At 38.6% G+C, this 15,773-nt stretch overlaps 1 protein-coding gene across 1 annotated transcript in view; it reads right to left on the bottom strand.

Annotated features, from left to right (window-relative positions):
- Positions 1-15,773, bottom strand: part of LOC110578164 (proliferation-associated protein 2G4-like) — a 106,424-nt gene that overhangs the window by 36,406 nt on the left and 54,245 nt on the right. Inside the window, 1 exon segment of the mRNA XM_044914744.1 lies at positions 10,901-11,031. Within this exon segment, the coding sequence (XP_044770679.1) occupies positions 10,901-11,031 (131 nt within the window).

Raw genomic sequence — 15,773 nt, 5'->3', positions numbered from 1 at the left:
GTAGAATACGAGTCAAGGACACATCCATGGTTGTAACCATGGCCCCTCCTTGTGGCAAAACACATGCAATGACTCCAAACGCCATCTCTATTTTTTTCCTCTCCGTCTAACCTCTACCAGCAAACCCATAGAGGAGCATGAGACCCAGGCAATCTTTGTCTGGCATTTTAGCTATGGTTTTGTCCACATTCCTCAAAATTTCCCAACCACCCTACCCCAGACATTTCCTTCATGGGCCGGCCCTTGAATCTTTTCAGTTCCGTCTCATTATTTTTCATCCTACCAAGCTCAAGGTGTTATTAATAGCAACAACAAAAAAATTAAGTATGGTGTGCACACTAATCTAAAATTTTGAGTTGGCAATTAGTTGGAGCGAAATGCAATTAGATGTTTTCCTTCAAGTCCTAATTTACATGCTGGAAAATATGGGCAAGCTTTGCAAGTAATTGCAAAAATAAACCCTGCTTTCTGTGTTTGTGTGTAAATATAAAGCTTCCCAGCACACCTGCCTTTGCCTAAATAGAATAGAGTCCCAGGGGTCTTCTTGCTTTATGATCACTGAGATATACAGCAGAAAAGAAACTGATCAGCCTGTAGGTGAAAATGTGTTTTCTCTCCAATGCAGAAGCTCGTCGTTAATTGGCATTGACTTTACCATGGAGAGCTGGGGTGTATAAACTAAGTCTGACAGATCTTCATGTAACCCCATGAGGTGATTTAAGGCTCTTCAGAACTCTAGCACCCCTTTTTGTGCACTTAGAGTAATAGCTCATGCAGTTCAATCCATTAAACATTCCAGGAGCATCTACCGTGTGCAAGACTGTTAGGACCCTGGAGGGTACAAATTGAAAGAGATACTGTTGACATCTTCAAGAAGTTCCCATCTAGTAGAGGTGATAAGGCACAGACACAAATACCACCATGAGATGGGCTCCATGGGAGGTTGGGTATGGTGTACTGAAGCAGTAATGCCCCTGGCAGGTGCACCTCAGAGCTTGAGAAGCGATGAGGCAAAAGTGAGGGTGTCTCAGATACCATGTCTGTGCCCCAAGGGAGAACCTAGTTTCAGCTCAGGTCCCAATCAAGAAGCTACTCTTATGATACAAGGGTATGGCGGGGGACTTCCCACCTCTGCAGAAAAGCAAAGTACAGAAAGGGGAAAGGAGGGTAATTTTGCAGAACATGAGAGCAAATGAAAACTCAAGGACTACAGGTTTTCTGCAGATATCATTAAGGGCTCTGATAGAAGAAAGAAACATTTTAGTGCACATGAGGGACCAAAACAACAAGGGACACACAGAAAGAATCCAAGAGCCAGTAGAACTAGGATGATACACAAAGGAAAAAAAAAATATCCAGCACGGAACAGAAACCTTTCTGTTGGCTACACTACTGAGCAGTTTATCAATCCCTTAGTGAGGAGAAAATTGACCAACATGAGAATCCCCCTATATATAATGTATAATTCCTTATTTATAAATAATTTTGTCTCCTAACTCCACATAGCTCTCATTGCTTAGCATGGGTTCAGTTATTATCTACTTATTTATACCCCCCATATTGTTTCAAAAATAATTTTATACACATTTTTATTACCTTCATAAAGTCCTAAGATGAAGATCCCCTTTTAGATATTATCATATACACAGAAATTTAAACTGGGCAGACCCCACCCAACTGCAGTGATCAAGACTTTAAAGCTCAGAGCTTAAAAAACGGAACAAGTAGCCCACTGCCCTGAATTTTACGAAGTATCAAGACTTTGTTGTGCCTCAGCGTACTATAGATGACAAAAATGCGAAATGTTGCTAAATGTTGTGCCTAAGATAAACACAAAGCAAAGAAGCAATTCCAATTGGAGGAATCAGGGAGAGCCTCACTGGGGGAGACCACTTGAAAGATGGGCAGGAAAGGAAGAAGAGAGGACTTCCTGACATGAGGAATGGCATGTTCAAAGGATGGAAGTAAGAAGTTACCTGGCTGTATGCACAGTTTCTAGAAAAGAAGAAAACAGAGAAATGCTTCATCATTTATGTCCTCCCTTTTTTTTTTTTTAAGTCTTTGTTCTTTTTACATGTAGGGAATCTCCAGAGATGAAGGATAGCACAGTTATGTGCTATGATAATGTGCTGACAGATAATGAGATGCTAACGGAGCCAGCCTCACACTAGATGGAGAAGGTCCCCCTGCATAGAGTTATAGGTTATGAAAGGATTTCAGGGAAAACATTCTTCTTAAAAACATCCTCAACCCCCTCTCTACTCATTTCACCTTAAATTTCTCTAATGGGAGCACAATCTTTCATTTTGCAATGGGTAATAGTGCTTTAAAAGCAAATACTCTTAGAAGAGGCTACAGAATAGCCATCACTCCCATGGAAGTGTAGATGACTGTCATTGTCTGTCTATTGCATGTGGCCACATTAGCTAGAGAGAGAAGAAGGAGACAACATAATGCAACTTCAGGCTTGAAAGGTCCAGGTTCAAGATAGGACACAAGCAAGGGTCCAGAAGACGATCAGTAGTAAAAATGGTAAGTGTAGCCAACTCTGTGCTTATATGGGAAACAGTTCTAGGTGCAGAGATGTCCCCCAGATACCTGACTGAGGAGGGCAGGGAAATTTTAGTCATTGCATTTTGGCGTAGGCCTCTAATAATCACAAGCTTTCCTATAAAACCCAGCACAAAGGTGTCCATCCATGCACCTCAAAATCACTTCTATGATCTCTGGTTTCAATGGGATCTTTTTATTCTACAGGGAAGGCCAATGCTGTGGACTGCTGAAGAATTATTTAAAGGAGGACCTTATTTTTTAAACATGGGCTTATTTTAATTGTCTTTTTTTAATAGTTAATGGGAATGTGTGCTGAGGTTTGGAGGAGAGAGAGCTGGCGCAGAAATGAAGACAATGAAGCGTCGCTGCACAGGAGGGGCTTCGAAGCAAGAGTCGTGCGATCAAAGTGGGGCTTCCTTTTCGTGGGAGAGGGAATATAGGTTGAGAAAACCAAGAGCTGCTTTTACAAAGGGAGCATCACTAAACGGACAGGGGAGCTTGGGAGCTGTCAACTACAGTGCCACACTCTGCAGGAGACGTAAGGAGGGATCACAGGTGATTAGAAGTGTTTTGAGCTAACTGACTCTCCCAGGTAAGGTCAAGCTTAGCAAGAAGACCCCTGCCAGACTATCACTCCAGCTTTGATCTGTGCTCAGTAAGCAGCTGGCATTGTGACCCTTTATCAAAAGCATGCGTGAGTGGATGAAAAGATAAAGTGGAAGACGGTAGGTAGGAAGTATCCAGGTGTCCACAGTTAATTGCATTAAGCCTCACTTGTCCATCTGTGCATTGCAGGGGGTCCTTTTTTATTTTGTATACAGGCATCATCAGCACAGAGCAAAGGCTGGGGAGGTCTACGCTTCCTTCATCAGTGATCTGGAGACTTACTTATTTCCAGACATCAACTGTATTGTTACATGGTCACCACATTCTCTTATGTTCCCTGCTGGGAATGTCTTTTAATAATGACCCACTATTCTAATAGGATGCTTCCTGGTTTGTTTTAAGTTCATTCAAATCAACAAGCAGGTAAGAAATTGCAAGAGCCTCAATGGTTAAAAAAAAAAAAGATATTTCCAAGAAAAAATAAGGGAGTTAAAATCCACAGGAGTTAGTTATTAATTGGATTTGGCTGAGGACTAGGGGACTGTGAATTGGGTGACTAAAGAGAGGATGGTGCCACCAACCGAGGTGGAAAGTAGACTGCCTGCAGAGCTACGGTGCCTAGGGGACACCATCTTAATAAAGAAAGGTCAAGCTCTGCTATGGCAACAGATAACCCCCAAATTTCAGTGGCTTAACAGACTTTTAATCCTGGCTCATATTACAGCCCAGTGCAGTTTGGGTGGCTCTTCCAGGAAGCTCTTCTTCAAGGAGTGACTCAGGAATCCAGACTCCTCCTATATTATGACACTGCCATCTTGGAGAACTTTGCTTCCAGCCATGAAGACAGGAGAGAAAATGTATGGAATCGGTGCATATCATTTTCACTCACATCAGACCATGGGCTAGTGCTCATTCATTTGATCTCAAACTAAATGCAGAGGAAGCTAGCAACTATAGTCTAACTGTGTGCCCAGGAAGAGGAACACTTCCACAGATAAGCAACTAGCCTGTCTCTGCCACAGACATCCCAGTGACAGTAGAGTTGGTAGCTGAATACACCAGTCTAGGGTTCAGGGTAAGAGGCATGAGACTGAGCTGGAAATGGAGATTTGGACATGGTCAAGTCCTTAAACCTACAAAAATCTATGAGATCAGCCAATGAGAGTATATATCATAAGAAAGAAAATCTGAAGAACACCAGCTTTTAAGGAGCCAGAGAAGGAAGAGGCACAGAGAAAGATGGCCAATATGGAAAGTCACCAGGGACAAGGTGAGGAACACAGAAACTAGAGTAAATAATTTTCTTCTAGTAATTAAGAGATGTATTCAGCCTTCGTTGAAGGGAAGCTGGGTAATAGCGAAATGACCATATTTACGGAGCCAAAAACATTAGCTCATTCTCATTGAGAATTTTTATTCCTTCTTTGTAATAGAGGAGTGGCTAGAATCTCCAATTTACAAATGGGGAAACTGAAGCTGAGAGAAGTAAGTTGCCCCTGCTATACATCTAGATCACACATGAAATTCAGGTATAGACAGATAGAAACAAAGGTTCAGAAAGATCAGGATCCCTATTCCAGATGATGCTGCCAAGCTTCCTTCATTTATTCAGTAAATATATAATGAGTGCTTCAGAAACATTGTCCCTGCTCCCAAGGAGCATTTTTCCAAGAAATGGGAAGCCAAGCACAGAGGTCTTCACCCTCCAACACCAGGCTGGGGGAGCTAATTAGGAGCTATGCTCCCCTCGACACATACCTCCTCGGCCAGGCTCTAAAGTGGGAAAAGTTTCAAATCTGAATTTGATGGGCCTTCAATATACTTGAAAAGGTGCTTTTCCATTTTTGAGAAGGTGTTTCCCCCATCTTTGTTAGCTGAGTAGTTTAGTAATTAGGTTCTTTATCATTTGTCAAAATGGAGCAAGAAGAGCTAAACAAAGCCAGACGTCAGTGACCTGTATTCCATCAATATGAACAAAATGGATAAGGTGACCCAATTTTCAAATCCCTTCCAAGGTAAAGAGCTCCATCTTTTCACACACACAAAAGAAGTATTCTTCTTTTACATTTATCTATTTATCAACTTACATGGTATAATATTCTTATTATAATAAACCATAGAATTTAATGTATTCTATGAGATCATGAGCATGATCATGTAATGCAAATTATCAGGGGAAAACTACAATATTACAATGAACTTAACTGGTTTACTATTTTACTTTTTAATTTCAACTTAAGTGCACTCTTTATTCACCTATAATTGTCAGTAAAATTAAATTCTCCTTTCCAATTAGACTAAAATCAAAATGTTTAGCTGTTGAGCCTCTCTGAGCTCTCTATAAATCTCCTCTAACAGGTAAAATAACAGCCATATCTGGCACCCTCTCAGTCTCCAACAGTGTTATTACACATTGTACACAATAAAAAGATGGTGACTTTTTTTTTTAATTGTCAAAGCCCAACTATAGAAAAGATGTCTTGCTAATGATATTTTTTTCCCTGTTAATACTAATGAACCTCTGAAGCCAAGTCTTTCCACTGTTACACCCCCAAGCCCTAATCTAGTGTCGGGGATATAGTACCTATTCAATATTTAGTTACTGAATGATTTGAATAGATAAAAGCGTATTATTTACTAAAGATAAACTAAGACATATAAGGACCTTGCTATCAAGAAGCTTATGTTTATGTGGTGAGGGATGGGAAATGTAAACAAATAAATAAAATAATTTATTCTGGCATAGCTACTAGTATACCTTTGATTAAAAAAAAAAAAGTCCATATTTATACCACTGAAGGTCATTCTCTTTAACCAAATGAACAACTTCTAGAAGAATAAGCATGGTATGATAGAAGTGGGCATCCCACCAGCCAATTCTGTCTGCTCAAGCCTGGCGAACCAACTTGACCAGCCTTGCATTCTGTCCCTTTAAGAAACAGATGATCCAAACCACTCAGCTCCAGCAAAACAGCTACTAAAATAAATAGCCTGGGGACAGGGTGTTGCCTGTCTTCCACAAGAGGCTGAAGACTCTACCAGGACAAAGCTTAATTTCAAGTATTCTGCAGCGTAAAAACTAAAGACTAATGTTATCTAGGTCTATAGATGCAAAATTGTAATGGTTCACTTAAGAATGCTGTTCCGGGTCAGCTGTATGCATGCCCATCTCAAATGTCTTGCACACATAGTTTTAACTTGTCCCTATCTGATTGAAGGTAAACAGTAGCCCTGGGCAACACTGAAAATCAAGACAAGCCTGAGATGCCTAGCCTCCTCTTTCTGTACCCTGCTCTATTATGCTCACATACTCAGTGTATCAGAAAGGGTTTGTGCAGGAAAATGGAAACCACTCTAAGTATTTCAAGTAGATTGCATTTAAATTCAGAGAGCTAGGTGTTTTTTAAATCGTTGGAAGGGCTTGAAGAATGGTAAGCAATGAGATCAACTAGAACACCCAAAAAAATGATTTGGGGGATAACAGGGAGGTTTGGGTTTAGAAATTTAATTTTCAATACAGCCTGAATAAAGCAGACTTTATTTTCTCCAAGAACAAAAATTGCCTATCAAAAAGTCTATTCTAAAGCTCTTAACCCTTTTAAGGAATTGTGACCTCAAAAGCAAATTCCTAAAATTGAGCAAAGTCTGTTCCATGGGACTAAATATTATTTACTCTAAAAACTTTATTTGGAATTTGAAAATAAAAGACATAAAGTTAATATCCAGCATTGAGAGGACTTTTTGAAGTAGAAGAAGCTTTCCAAAGATCAAAGATAATATAATAATTAATCCCAGCCTTTGTCTTTTGTTACAGTATAGTGTAAGTCTAGGTACTTGGGGGCTGTACTGTCTCCTCCTACCTTTTCTAAGCCCTCAGAGTCTGTAAGTGGTTTACAGGCCACAGGTGGCAATATGACCCACTACAGTAGCCCTAGATCTATGGTCTGCTTTCTCACAATCAAGAATTTGACAGTCATTCAAGTATAGAATCACTCTATACTTTAAAGTTGGAAGGGAAATTTTTTAACTATAATAAAGTACAGTTTAGAGCTTACATGCTTCTAGCACCAAAACCTACTCTATTTCTCTATTTTTGTTTGTCCTAAGTACTGATGGTTTCCAATTCTCTTTGAAGCTCTGCCCATGCTGGCATTTCCCGCCATTACAGATGCCTATGGCCATCCTTTGCTTTCCAGAACGGCATAAAGAATCTGCTCCCTCTTCACATGGTGCTTGGCCCTGACTAGCTAAGACAGTGATCATCTCCACAGCTACAGAAGCAAATCATCCTTGGGGGCTTTGATGCTCTGTGCCTTTTTTTCTAAGTCAAAAAAAAAAAAAGACATCTTACTCCCTTGACTATTTATTGCCCCCAAAAGGATTGGTTACTCATTAAGCAGAGATTGGTTTTTATACCTATCACTTGGTTTTTCTGTTTTCCTTGCTTTGTCAATATTTGTATACAAAAATGGTGCAGTCCTTTGCTGCGTAAATATATTCCAGATCAACGTCCAAAGAACAGGAACATAGTGGACCATCCCTCTGACACAACAGTACTCTGAATTTTTGATCCAGGTTCTACTTTCACAGAGGAAACACCCCATGACCTTCTTATCCTTAGCATCTCCTCAAAAGAACAATGAGAATGAAGAATTAGAGCAGAACCAAATGACATTTAACATGATAATAATACAGGGATTTTCTAAAGTGACCAGTCAAAGTAAAACCTTTTTTAAAAATCTAATTATGTATTTATGTAACAGCAGCCACCAGATGCCGTGACTCATCCCAGACCACAGTAGGGAGGCACTGATAACAAAGCAGCTGGTCTACAAGTTCAGAAATTCTACCCACATGTAAATATGTAAGACTCGAGTTTTATGACAATGGTAAACAGCATGTAACTAGTCGAGTTGTTATCATTATTTAAAGCAACAGAAACAAATACTGGGTAACTTCAACAAAAATTATCCAGAGAGAGGAAGAGAGGGAATTCATTGAGAGGGAAATGACAGAGAAACCAATGTGTTTGGAAAGAACAGGAACCAGGCAACATCAGTGACAGGCAGCAGGAAAGAATGGACGGTGTGTTTAGTGAGCTATCAAGAGGTATCTTCTGATGCAGCCACTTGCTTTTGGCCCGCTACACTAACTAGTGAAATTTCAGGAAGATGTCTAACCAGCTTTGTTCAAGTCACATGCTTACCCCTTGGCCAGTGAAGGGCTGGCGCTATGATGGACAATGCCACCAAGGAGAAGGGGAATTGAGGCTATGCTGGCAAAAAACACAGATGCCACAGGTACATGAATATATGTGGCTACCAGGCTTCAGAGTAGAATGCAAACCCAACTCTGCCAAAACGTCAAGTAACATGATCACCTTGAACAAGTGGATTCATAGCTTGTTTGTAAGTAACTCTTACTAACCCTTTGTTGTGGACTGAACTGTATCCCCTCAAAGGTCCTATGTGAAAGTCCTCGTCCCCTATGTGCCTGTATTTCAAGATAGGGTCTTTAGAGAGGGAATTAAGGTTAAATGAAGTAGGAAGGGCAGTGCTGGAATTCAATAGGGCAAGAAAGGAAGAGGCACCAGGAATGCGCACACACATGAGGAAATGCCACATGCAGACACAGAGAGAAGACAGCCATCTTCATGCCAAGGAGAGGGGCCTTCAGAAAAACCAAACCTGCCGACACCTTGATCTTGGACTTCCAGCCTCCAGACTGTAAGAAATACATATCTGTTGTTTAAGTCTCTGGTATTTTGTTATGGTAGCCCTAGCAGATTAATATAGCTTGTAACATTTTTTTAATAAAGTCTAGAGATTTGTGTATCATTTTCAAAAAAAACTGATGAGAAGACAGACCTCCTTTGATCATGTCATGACCCCCACAGACCTCCGGGTGGTTTCAGACTGTACCTTGGAGACTGCTCCAAGAATGCACGTTCAGCCAAGTTGATTTTCTCCGAGAAACTGCTCCAACCTTACTTTCATTTAAACCACAACACATCTTATAAACTAAATAAAACGAACTGTTGACAATTATTACCAGAGTCATTTTCCTCAAAGATGCTCTTGGTCTAAATGAACTTTTCACAGCCCAAGTGTAAAGTATGCCTTAATTTAATTCCATTTTGCAAACAAATACCATATGCTATTGTTTGCAACACACTAAACTAACCTCTGATAATACAGAGAAAAATGAGATGCAGTCCCTGATCCCAAGGAACTCAGAATGTAATGGAGGAGACAATGTGCAAAAATAATTAAAGTGCATTGTAATAATATTTATATAAGGTGTTACAGTACCATGTTTTTCAAACTAGAGTATTATTATTCTACAAGGGTATAAGAAATGATGTCAGAAAATACCCAAATTCATAGTGTACATATGGTTTGTTATCCCACAACATCAATTGTAGTTGAAAACTTGGGGGCTAAAATTGTTACTTAACTGGTGATAGATAAATATTATTTTTATAATTGAGTCTACAATGCAAAATTCAAGTTGGGATAGCAGATCCTGGGATCTACCATCAATCACGTGACCTTGCTATTGAAGCTTTGTGGTTAGACATTTGTGAAAAACACTGAGAGGGACCCAAAGCTTTCATTCCTTCCTCCCCGAACTTCTCTGTATCAACTGATAATGTAAATTTTATGCCTTTTAATCTTTGTGGAATTAATGAGTACAATACTATGTTGGCTTTTAATGATGTTACCCTCAAGTGATTTTTTTTCTGTAATTCAATGTACCTTGAAAGAAGGAAAAAAATTCCCCTTGCCCTACTACATCGAGGTCCCCAAAAGAATATTAAGAATACATATACAGATGAACATTCAAATCCTATTGAAAATGTACAGACTTCTTTGCAGAGTTTAGTTTTTAACAGAGAAAAAAGTCTTCTCACTAGAAGAGATATCTATTATATTTATAAGGATACATATCTAATAAGCATCTTACCTACCAAGATAAAATGAATTTGGCTAGCATCTAAATGCATTTAGATACTTCCCCAGGCCAAGGACAAATAAAACATTATCTAAAAGGAAATGACTAACAGAATTTGCTATCTGAAGTCATACTTTCATCATACTTATAAATGTATTAAAATTACATATTAAATGAGATTGAAGTTAAAATAGTTTCATCTGAAACAAAAAACTTACTAAAAAATAAAACAAAGTGAAATTCTCATTTCTGAGCTGTTTCTCTCTTGTGCATGATCCCTTGTTGATCTCCTGATAGTCTACATTTCCAAGTCTGAAAGTCTGTCAATAGACAGGTATTTATTAAATACTAATTGGGTACAAAGGCCAGTTCCAAGAACAGTGGGGAAATAAGAAAAGCAATATAAGACCTGGTCTCAGCCCTATAAGAGGTTCAATTGGAAAAGCAAAACCCACCCTCTGCTTCTTACAGTCTCTAATGGCAAAATTCTGAGTTCAACAGCAGATCATGTCTTTGACTCTAGATGGAAAGCAGGTTAATGGAGTTCCAGAGAACCAATCAAGACAAACCTAGTAAACCAACAAGTTTACAGCTGACATGATCGCAATGCCCAACTTCCTTCTGCACAAAGAGAGTTGCATTAATTAATTTAAGGGAAAAGATGTATCATACAGTTTACAGTTTATATTTTTATAAACTGCCCATTATTTACTAAATTAACCAGCAAATTGTTCCAGGAATTCTCCTTTGTGGATGTAAGAGCAATGAGAATAACTTCTATACTTACATTATTCTTATTTGTTACTCTTGTTTTCTTCTTCGTTACTTCCTCAGCTTGCTTTACTGGCATCCTCAAACATTCAAACATCATTGTCTTCCTGCAGCTGAGTTCTAGAAATACCAAAGGAAGTGAACAATCTGAAAACACAAAGGAAAAACACAAGCTGAAAATACGGGAGTCTTCTCAAAAATGAACTCAATAATCTTGAGTACCATTAAGCCAGATGACGTAGATAGTGGTAAATTTTTTGCTGTGGTATACACTAGTAACCATAAATTGATCCTTTTTTTTTTTTTCCAGAAAAGTACTGCCACAAAACTTCCTAAATAATGGTCCAACCATTACTGATGCATTTAATGGGAAAAAATAAATTGTTGCATAAAGTTTTTTTAGTACATGCATGTTGTGTTGTTAGTTCTGTATGGATATAGGTGATGTTATAGATCATAAGGTTAAACCAAGACACAACCGTGGGACTAGGCAAGATGAAGAAGCACACAAAGAGAAGAGAAATAAGAAATGAGCCATGAAAGAGGGCACGTTCTGCATGGAGCACTGGGTGTTATATGCAAACAATGAATCATGGAACATTGCATCAAAAACTAATGATGTAATGTATGGTGATTAACATCACATAATAAAAAAAAATGAGCCATGATTTTCAGACCAGATGTTTATATTTGAGCTAGCATGTTCTTAGAACATAACACGTCATGAAAGATTCTCCTGGGAGGCCAGACATATTTGGAGGGGGAATATTATAACCTCGAGCAAACAATAAACTGTGATGTGGCAAATTTCCTTCCTCATCTATATTTTAGGTCATTTTTGTACAATGTGAGAATAAATTTAGTGGATCCTATCTGGGGGTACCCTTACTAGTGGATCCACAAAACACAACTTGTCACAAGGGTAGAATGAACATCAAAAATCTATTGTACAGACTGTAAACTTTCTTTCAGAATTCACTATCTTTCTCTAAAAGCATCCACCTCCTCCCTCTTACTTGGAGCACTTATAACAACAGTATCAACTCTCTAGATTTGACTCTTGACTTACCCAAGATTACTAATAATCTTAGGAAGTTTACTTAACGTCAAAGGTTTTTTGTGAAGATTAAATATGATGTGGTACTAATGTACTTAACATACAGTAACTGCTTACTAAATGTTACAGAAAGAGACAAGGAGTAAGAGGTATGTGATGATATAGATAGATAGATAGATAGATAGATAGATAGATAGATAAAAGATAGATGATAGATGAGAGGTAGGTGACAGGTAGATGATAGATGATAGATAGATAATAGATAGATAAGAGAGAAGGTGCTTTTATTCAATGTTTACTTTCAAAATAATGGTTTATATTACATGGAGTCACAAAGATGTTGTTACATGTGTGAAGTCATAGCTTAAATTTAGACATTTTATAGTTTTTTTTTAAAGATTTTATTTATTTATTTGACAGAGAGATACACAGCGAGAGAGGGAACACAAGCAGGGGGAGTGGGAGAGGGAGAAGCAGGCTTCCTGCTGAGCAGGAAGCCCGATGCGGGGCTCGATTCCAGGACCCTGGGATCATGACCTAAGCCGAAGGCAGACGCTTAATGACTGAGCCACTCAGGCGCCCCTATTAAATTTAGACATTTTAATTTGTTTTAAATTAAAACCTTAGAGGTGTTGGTTAATTTCATAATAATGCCTGAGAATCCTGTTGAGTAGAAATGCTGTCTGGTTGTCTTCTCTTTGTTCTTAGATAAGGGTTGTCTTCTCTTTGTTAGTTGAAACTTAACAATTTGAAATCAACATCTTGCATTGTTTTGAGCATTTATTTTTCAAATCAAATTCACTTCTTGGTTGGGTAGGTTCTAACAGTGATATTAGACAAATCTCAATGTATTAAAACTGCCAGGAATAAATAATTCATGTACAATTTAGAGCAAAATAATCTAGATAAATACTTTTGCTTGCAGTTATTACAGAATAACTAGTACCAGATTCGCTTCCTGCTAAAGACAATTCTGTACCTAGACAAAGTATATAAAAATACCCCAGCACAGGGGTATTTTCCTTGAGAGGAGGGAAACACACAAAGTGAGGCCCAGTGGAGATTGGCAATCTCCCTGAGCCGAGGAAGCAAGGATAGAGTTCCAGGTGGCTAAAGTGACTGAAATCGGTAGGGCTAGGGAATGGAAAGAGGAAGTCACACAGATAAAGTGAGGCTCACAAGTAAGGTGAGGATTCATTGTAGGCTCTTGGCCCAGAAATTATATTTTACCAGCTACATGGGCATCCTTTAACCCAGTTAAGTTGACACATAAAATTAACCATCACAGGCCTCCTCTGTGACTCCTCTACTTAGAGATAAACTTACTCCAGGTCAGGAAATCATCCAGAGACTACGGAGGCAAACAGTTTAGAAAGTGCTTTTACCAACATTTCACCTCATACCTCAGCAATCTCGTAACCTCCGTTTTAGGAATGAGGGAACTGAGGCTGAGAGAGATTGATAGGGCTTTCGGCATGGTCCTAACTCTGCTGGTTCTGATTCTGGTCTCTCTTCATGACACCACAGCTTTGAGATGAGGAAAACAATGAGATTAGTGACCTGGGCTGGTAAAGAAGGAGGAGACTTGGGGCAGATCATGACAAGGCAGCTGTGAGCAGTTATGGGAATTCCCGACGGGAACCGTGTCAGGGAAGACAGTAGATGTGGTATTTCAGATAGAGGACAGGAACCTGCATCTGCAACCATCCGGTCTCTTCTCTTTTAAAGTTCACTTAAACTTTTCTACTCACTAACAACAGAAGTGATGTGGGTTCATTTTATTAACTTGCATAAATTGAGGAAAACCTTATAATAGTCTTTCTACTAAACTCCAGGATCATCCTACACCAGAGCAAGGTATTCAAAAGTTCATCATATCTGGCTGAGTTTTAAAGATTTCAAGAGCATGTTCCCTGGGATTTGCTTGGCTATGCACTACCATGCTTCTCTAATATACTTGTGTAATTATTATACAAATTATTGATTTTGCAGGATTCATATTCTCTGCAATTTCTCATTGATTAGTCCAGGGTTGATTTTATTGAAGACTAAACAAGGACTTCCAGGAATTGAAGAAGCCCAAAAATGAATGCAATTCTGGATTTCATTGTATCTACTGAGCCTGATGTGGTAACTTTGCTAGCATTTGTTAGTAGAAATTCCTAAGTACCAGCACAAAGCTGGGAAGCTTCTGGCAATTTTAAGAAAGATTTTTAAGTTCCATAATAACAGTTTATTGAAAGCACCTCTGATTTTCTTGTCCTGCCCTTTTTTATGGGGTTGGTTGTTTTGCTAAATTAGGTTTGAGGTTCACTCGCTTTGTTATAGCACAATGTTAATGAGGCCAAAATGCCAGGCTCTGTCTCTGTAGTGACAAACTGTGCCCCTAACCTCCAGGAGTTTCCCTGGTAGATGAAAGCAGGGAGGATATTTCTACAAAACTGGAAAAACAACATTAGGGCCTGAGCACTGAGATGGGCATCACTTTCATTTATATAAAATAGCAAATTGTTCCCCTCCATTAAAATAGAAAAACCCAAAGGAAATTATTAGTGTCACAGAAGAAATGAAGTTGCAAAAAAAAAAAAAAAAAAAGAAAGAAAATTAGAAGGTCCAAAAATGATTAACAGAGAACCATACCCATAATTTAAAAGATGGAAATTTTCAGCCATTTGGCTTGAGATGCCCCAGTGATTACTCGGCATAAATGTGCTAAACAGTCCAGGTTGCACATTGAGTAATTAAAATCTGATTAGTTCTTATCGGGTTAGCAAAGGGTGCTGCTTTTTACCCCCCAAACAAATTGGCAATGCACCTGAACATTAAATTTAATTTGTCATTTTGCACATTTCACTGGCTCTATTATAACATACTTAAAAGCACATTTGCCGCTCTGTCCTTCTTTGACATCAGTTCTTTCCACACTATGTACACTAGGTAAATACTAAAATGTAGACAGGACAACGTACTTTTAAAATTCTCTCATTTAAGCACATCACAATGAGCTCATTGTAATTCATGATATCAACATTGCTTCTTCTTGGCAGTCACTACCAGCAAAAAATAATAAAATCTGAATGAACAAATTACTGTTTAAACTGCAGTATTTTTGATAATTAGCAGATAAATATGGGGGGAATCTAAAAAGGGAAAAAGGGGATTCAAATTTAAATAGGGTTTTTTAATGTTTCCCCCATTGTGCAAAAGTCCATCTTTAATTCATATTACAGTGAGTAATTTGTAATGCTGTGTCAAAATAGATATGCAAAAAGGATATGCATTTGAATTTTAAATCTGATCCCTAAGTTTGAATTTAATATAGCACCCTAACTGAGTCCTGTATGTGGAAGAGGAATTTTGAATCTGTTTTGAATGTCACAAGGATCAGCAATCATGCATAGTGTTATCATTGTTCATTATCTACCATGACTTGTGAAAGGAACATGAAATGGCATTAATCATTATTTTCTACTACTAATAATATACTTTTGATGCAAATTTCACCATTTTTTAACTATCTGGCAGGAGGAACTTCTCCTTCATTGCACCTACAAACCACCCCTTCTCCTTTATTCTTGATTTGCAGCTGGAGGCTTTGGTGACTGATATTTGTGATAAAATGCATCCCCCAAAGGAAAGATTTAGACCTGCTGACATTAAAGAAAAATTGAACTCCTGATCCCAAGCCCAACCTAGAATCATAAAATCACTGAACCTCAAGGGACCTCAGGAGTTATCTAATCCAGCCCTCATTTGTCAGATAGGGCAATAAAGGCCCATTTGGTAGACTGACTTGTCCAAGGTCACCTGGCTTATTAAGGGCAGATAGGGA

Source organism: Neomonachus schauinslandi, chromosome 5, assembly GCF_002201575.2.
Source record: "Neomonachus schauinslandi chromosome 5, ASM220157v2, whole genome shotgun sequence".
NCBI lineage: Eukaryota > Metazoa > Chordata > Mammalia > Carnivora > Phocidae > Neomonachus > Neomonachus schauinslandi.
This window is presented reverse-complemented; position numbering and strand designations above follow the sequence as displayed.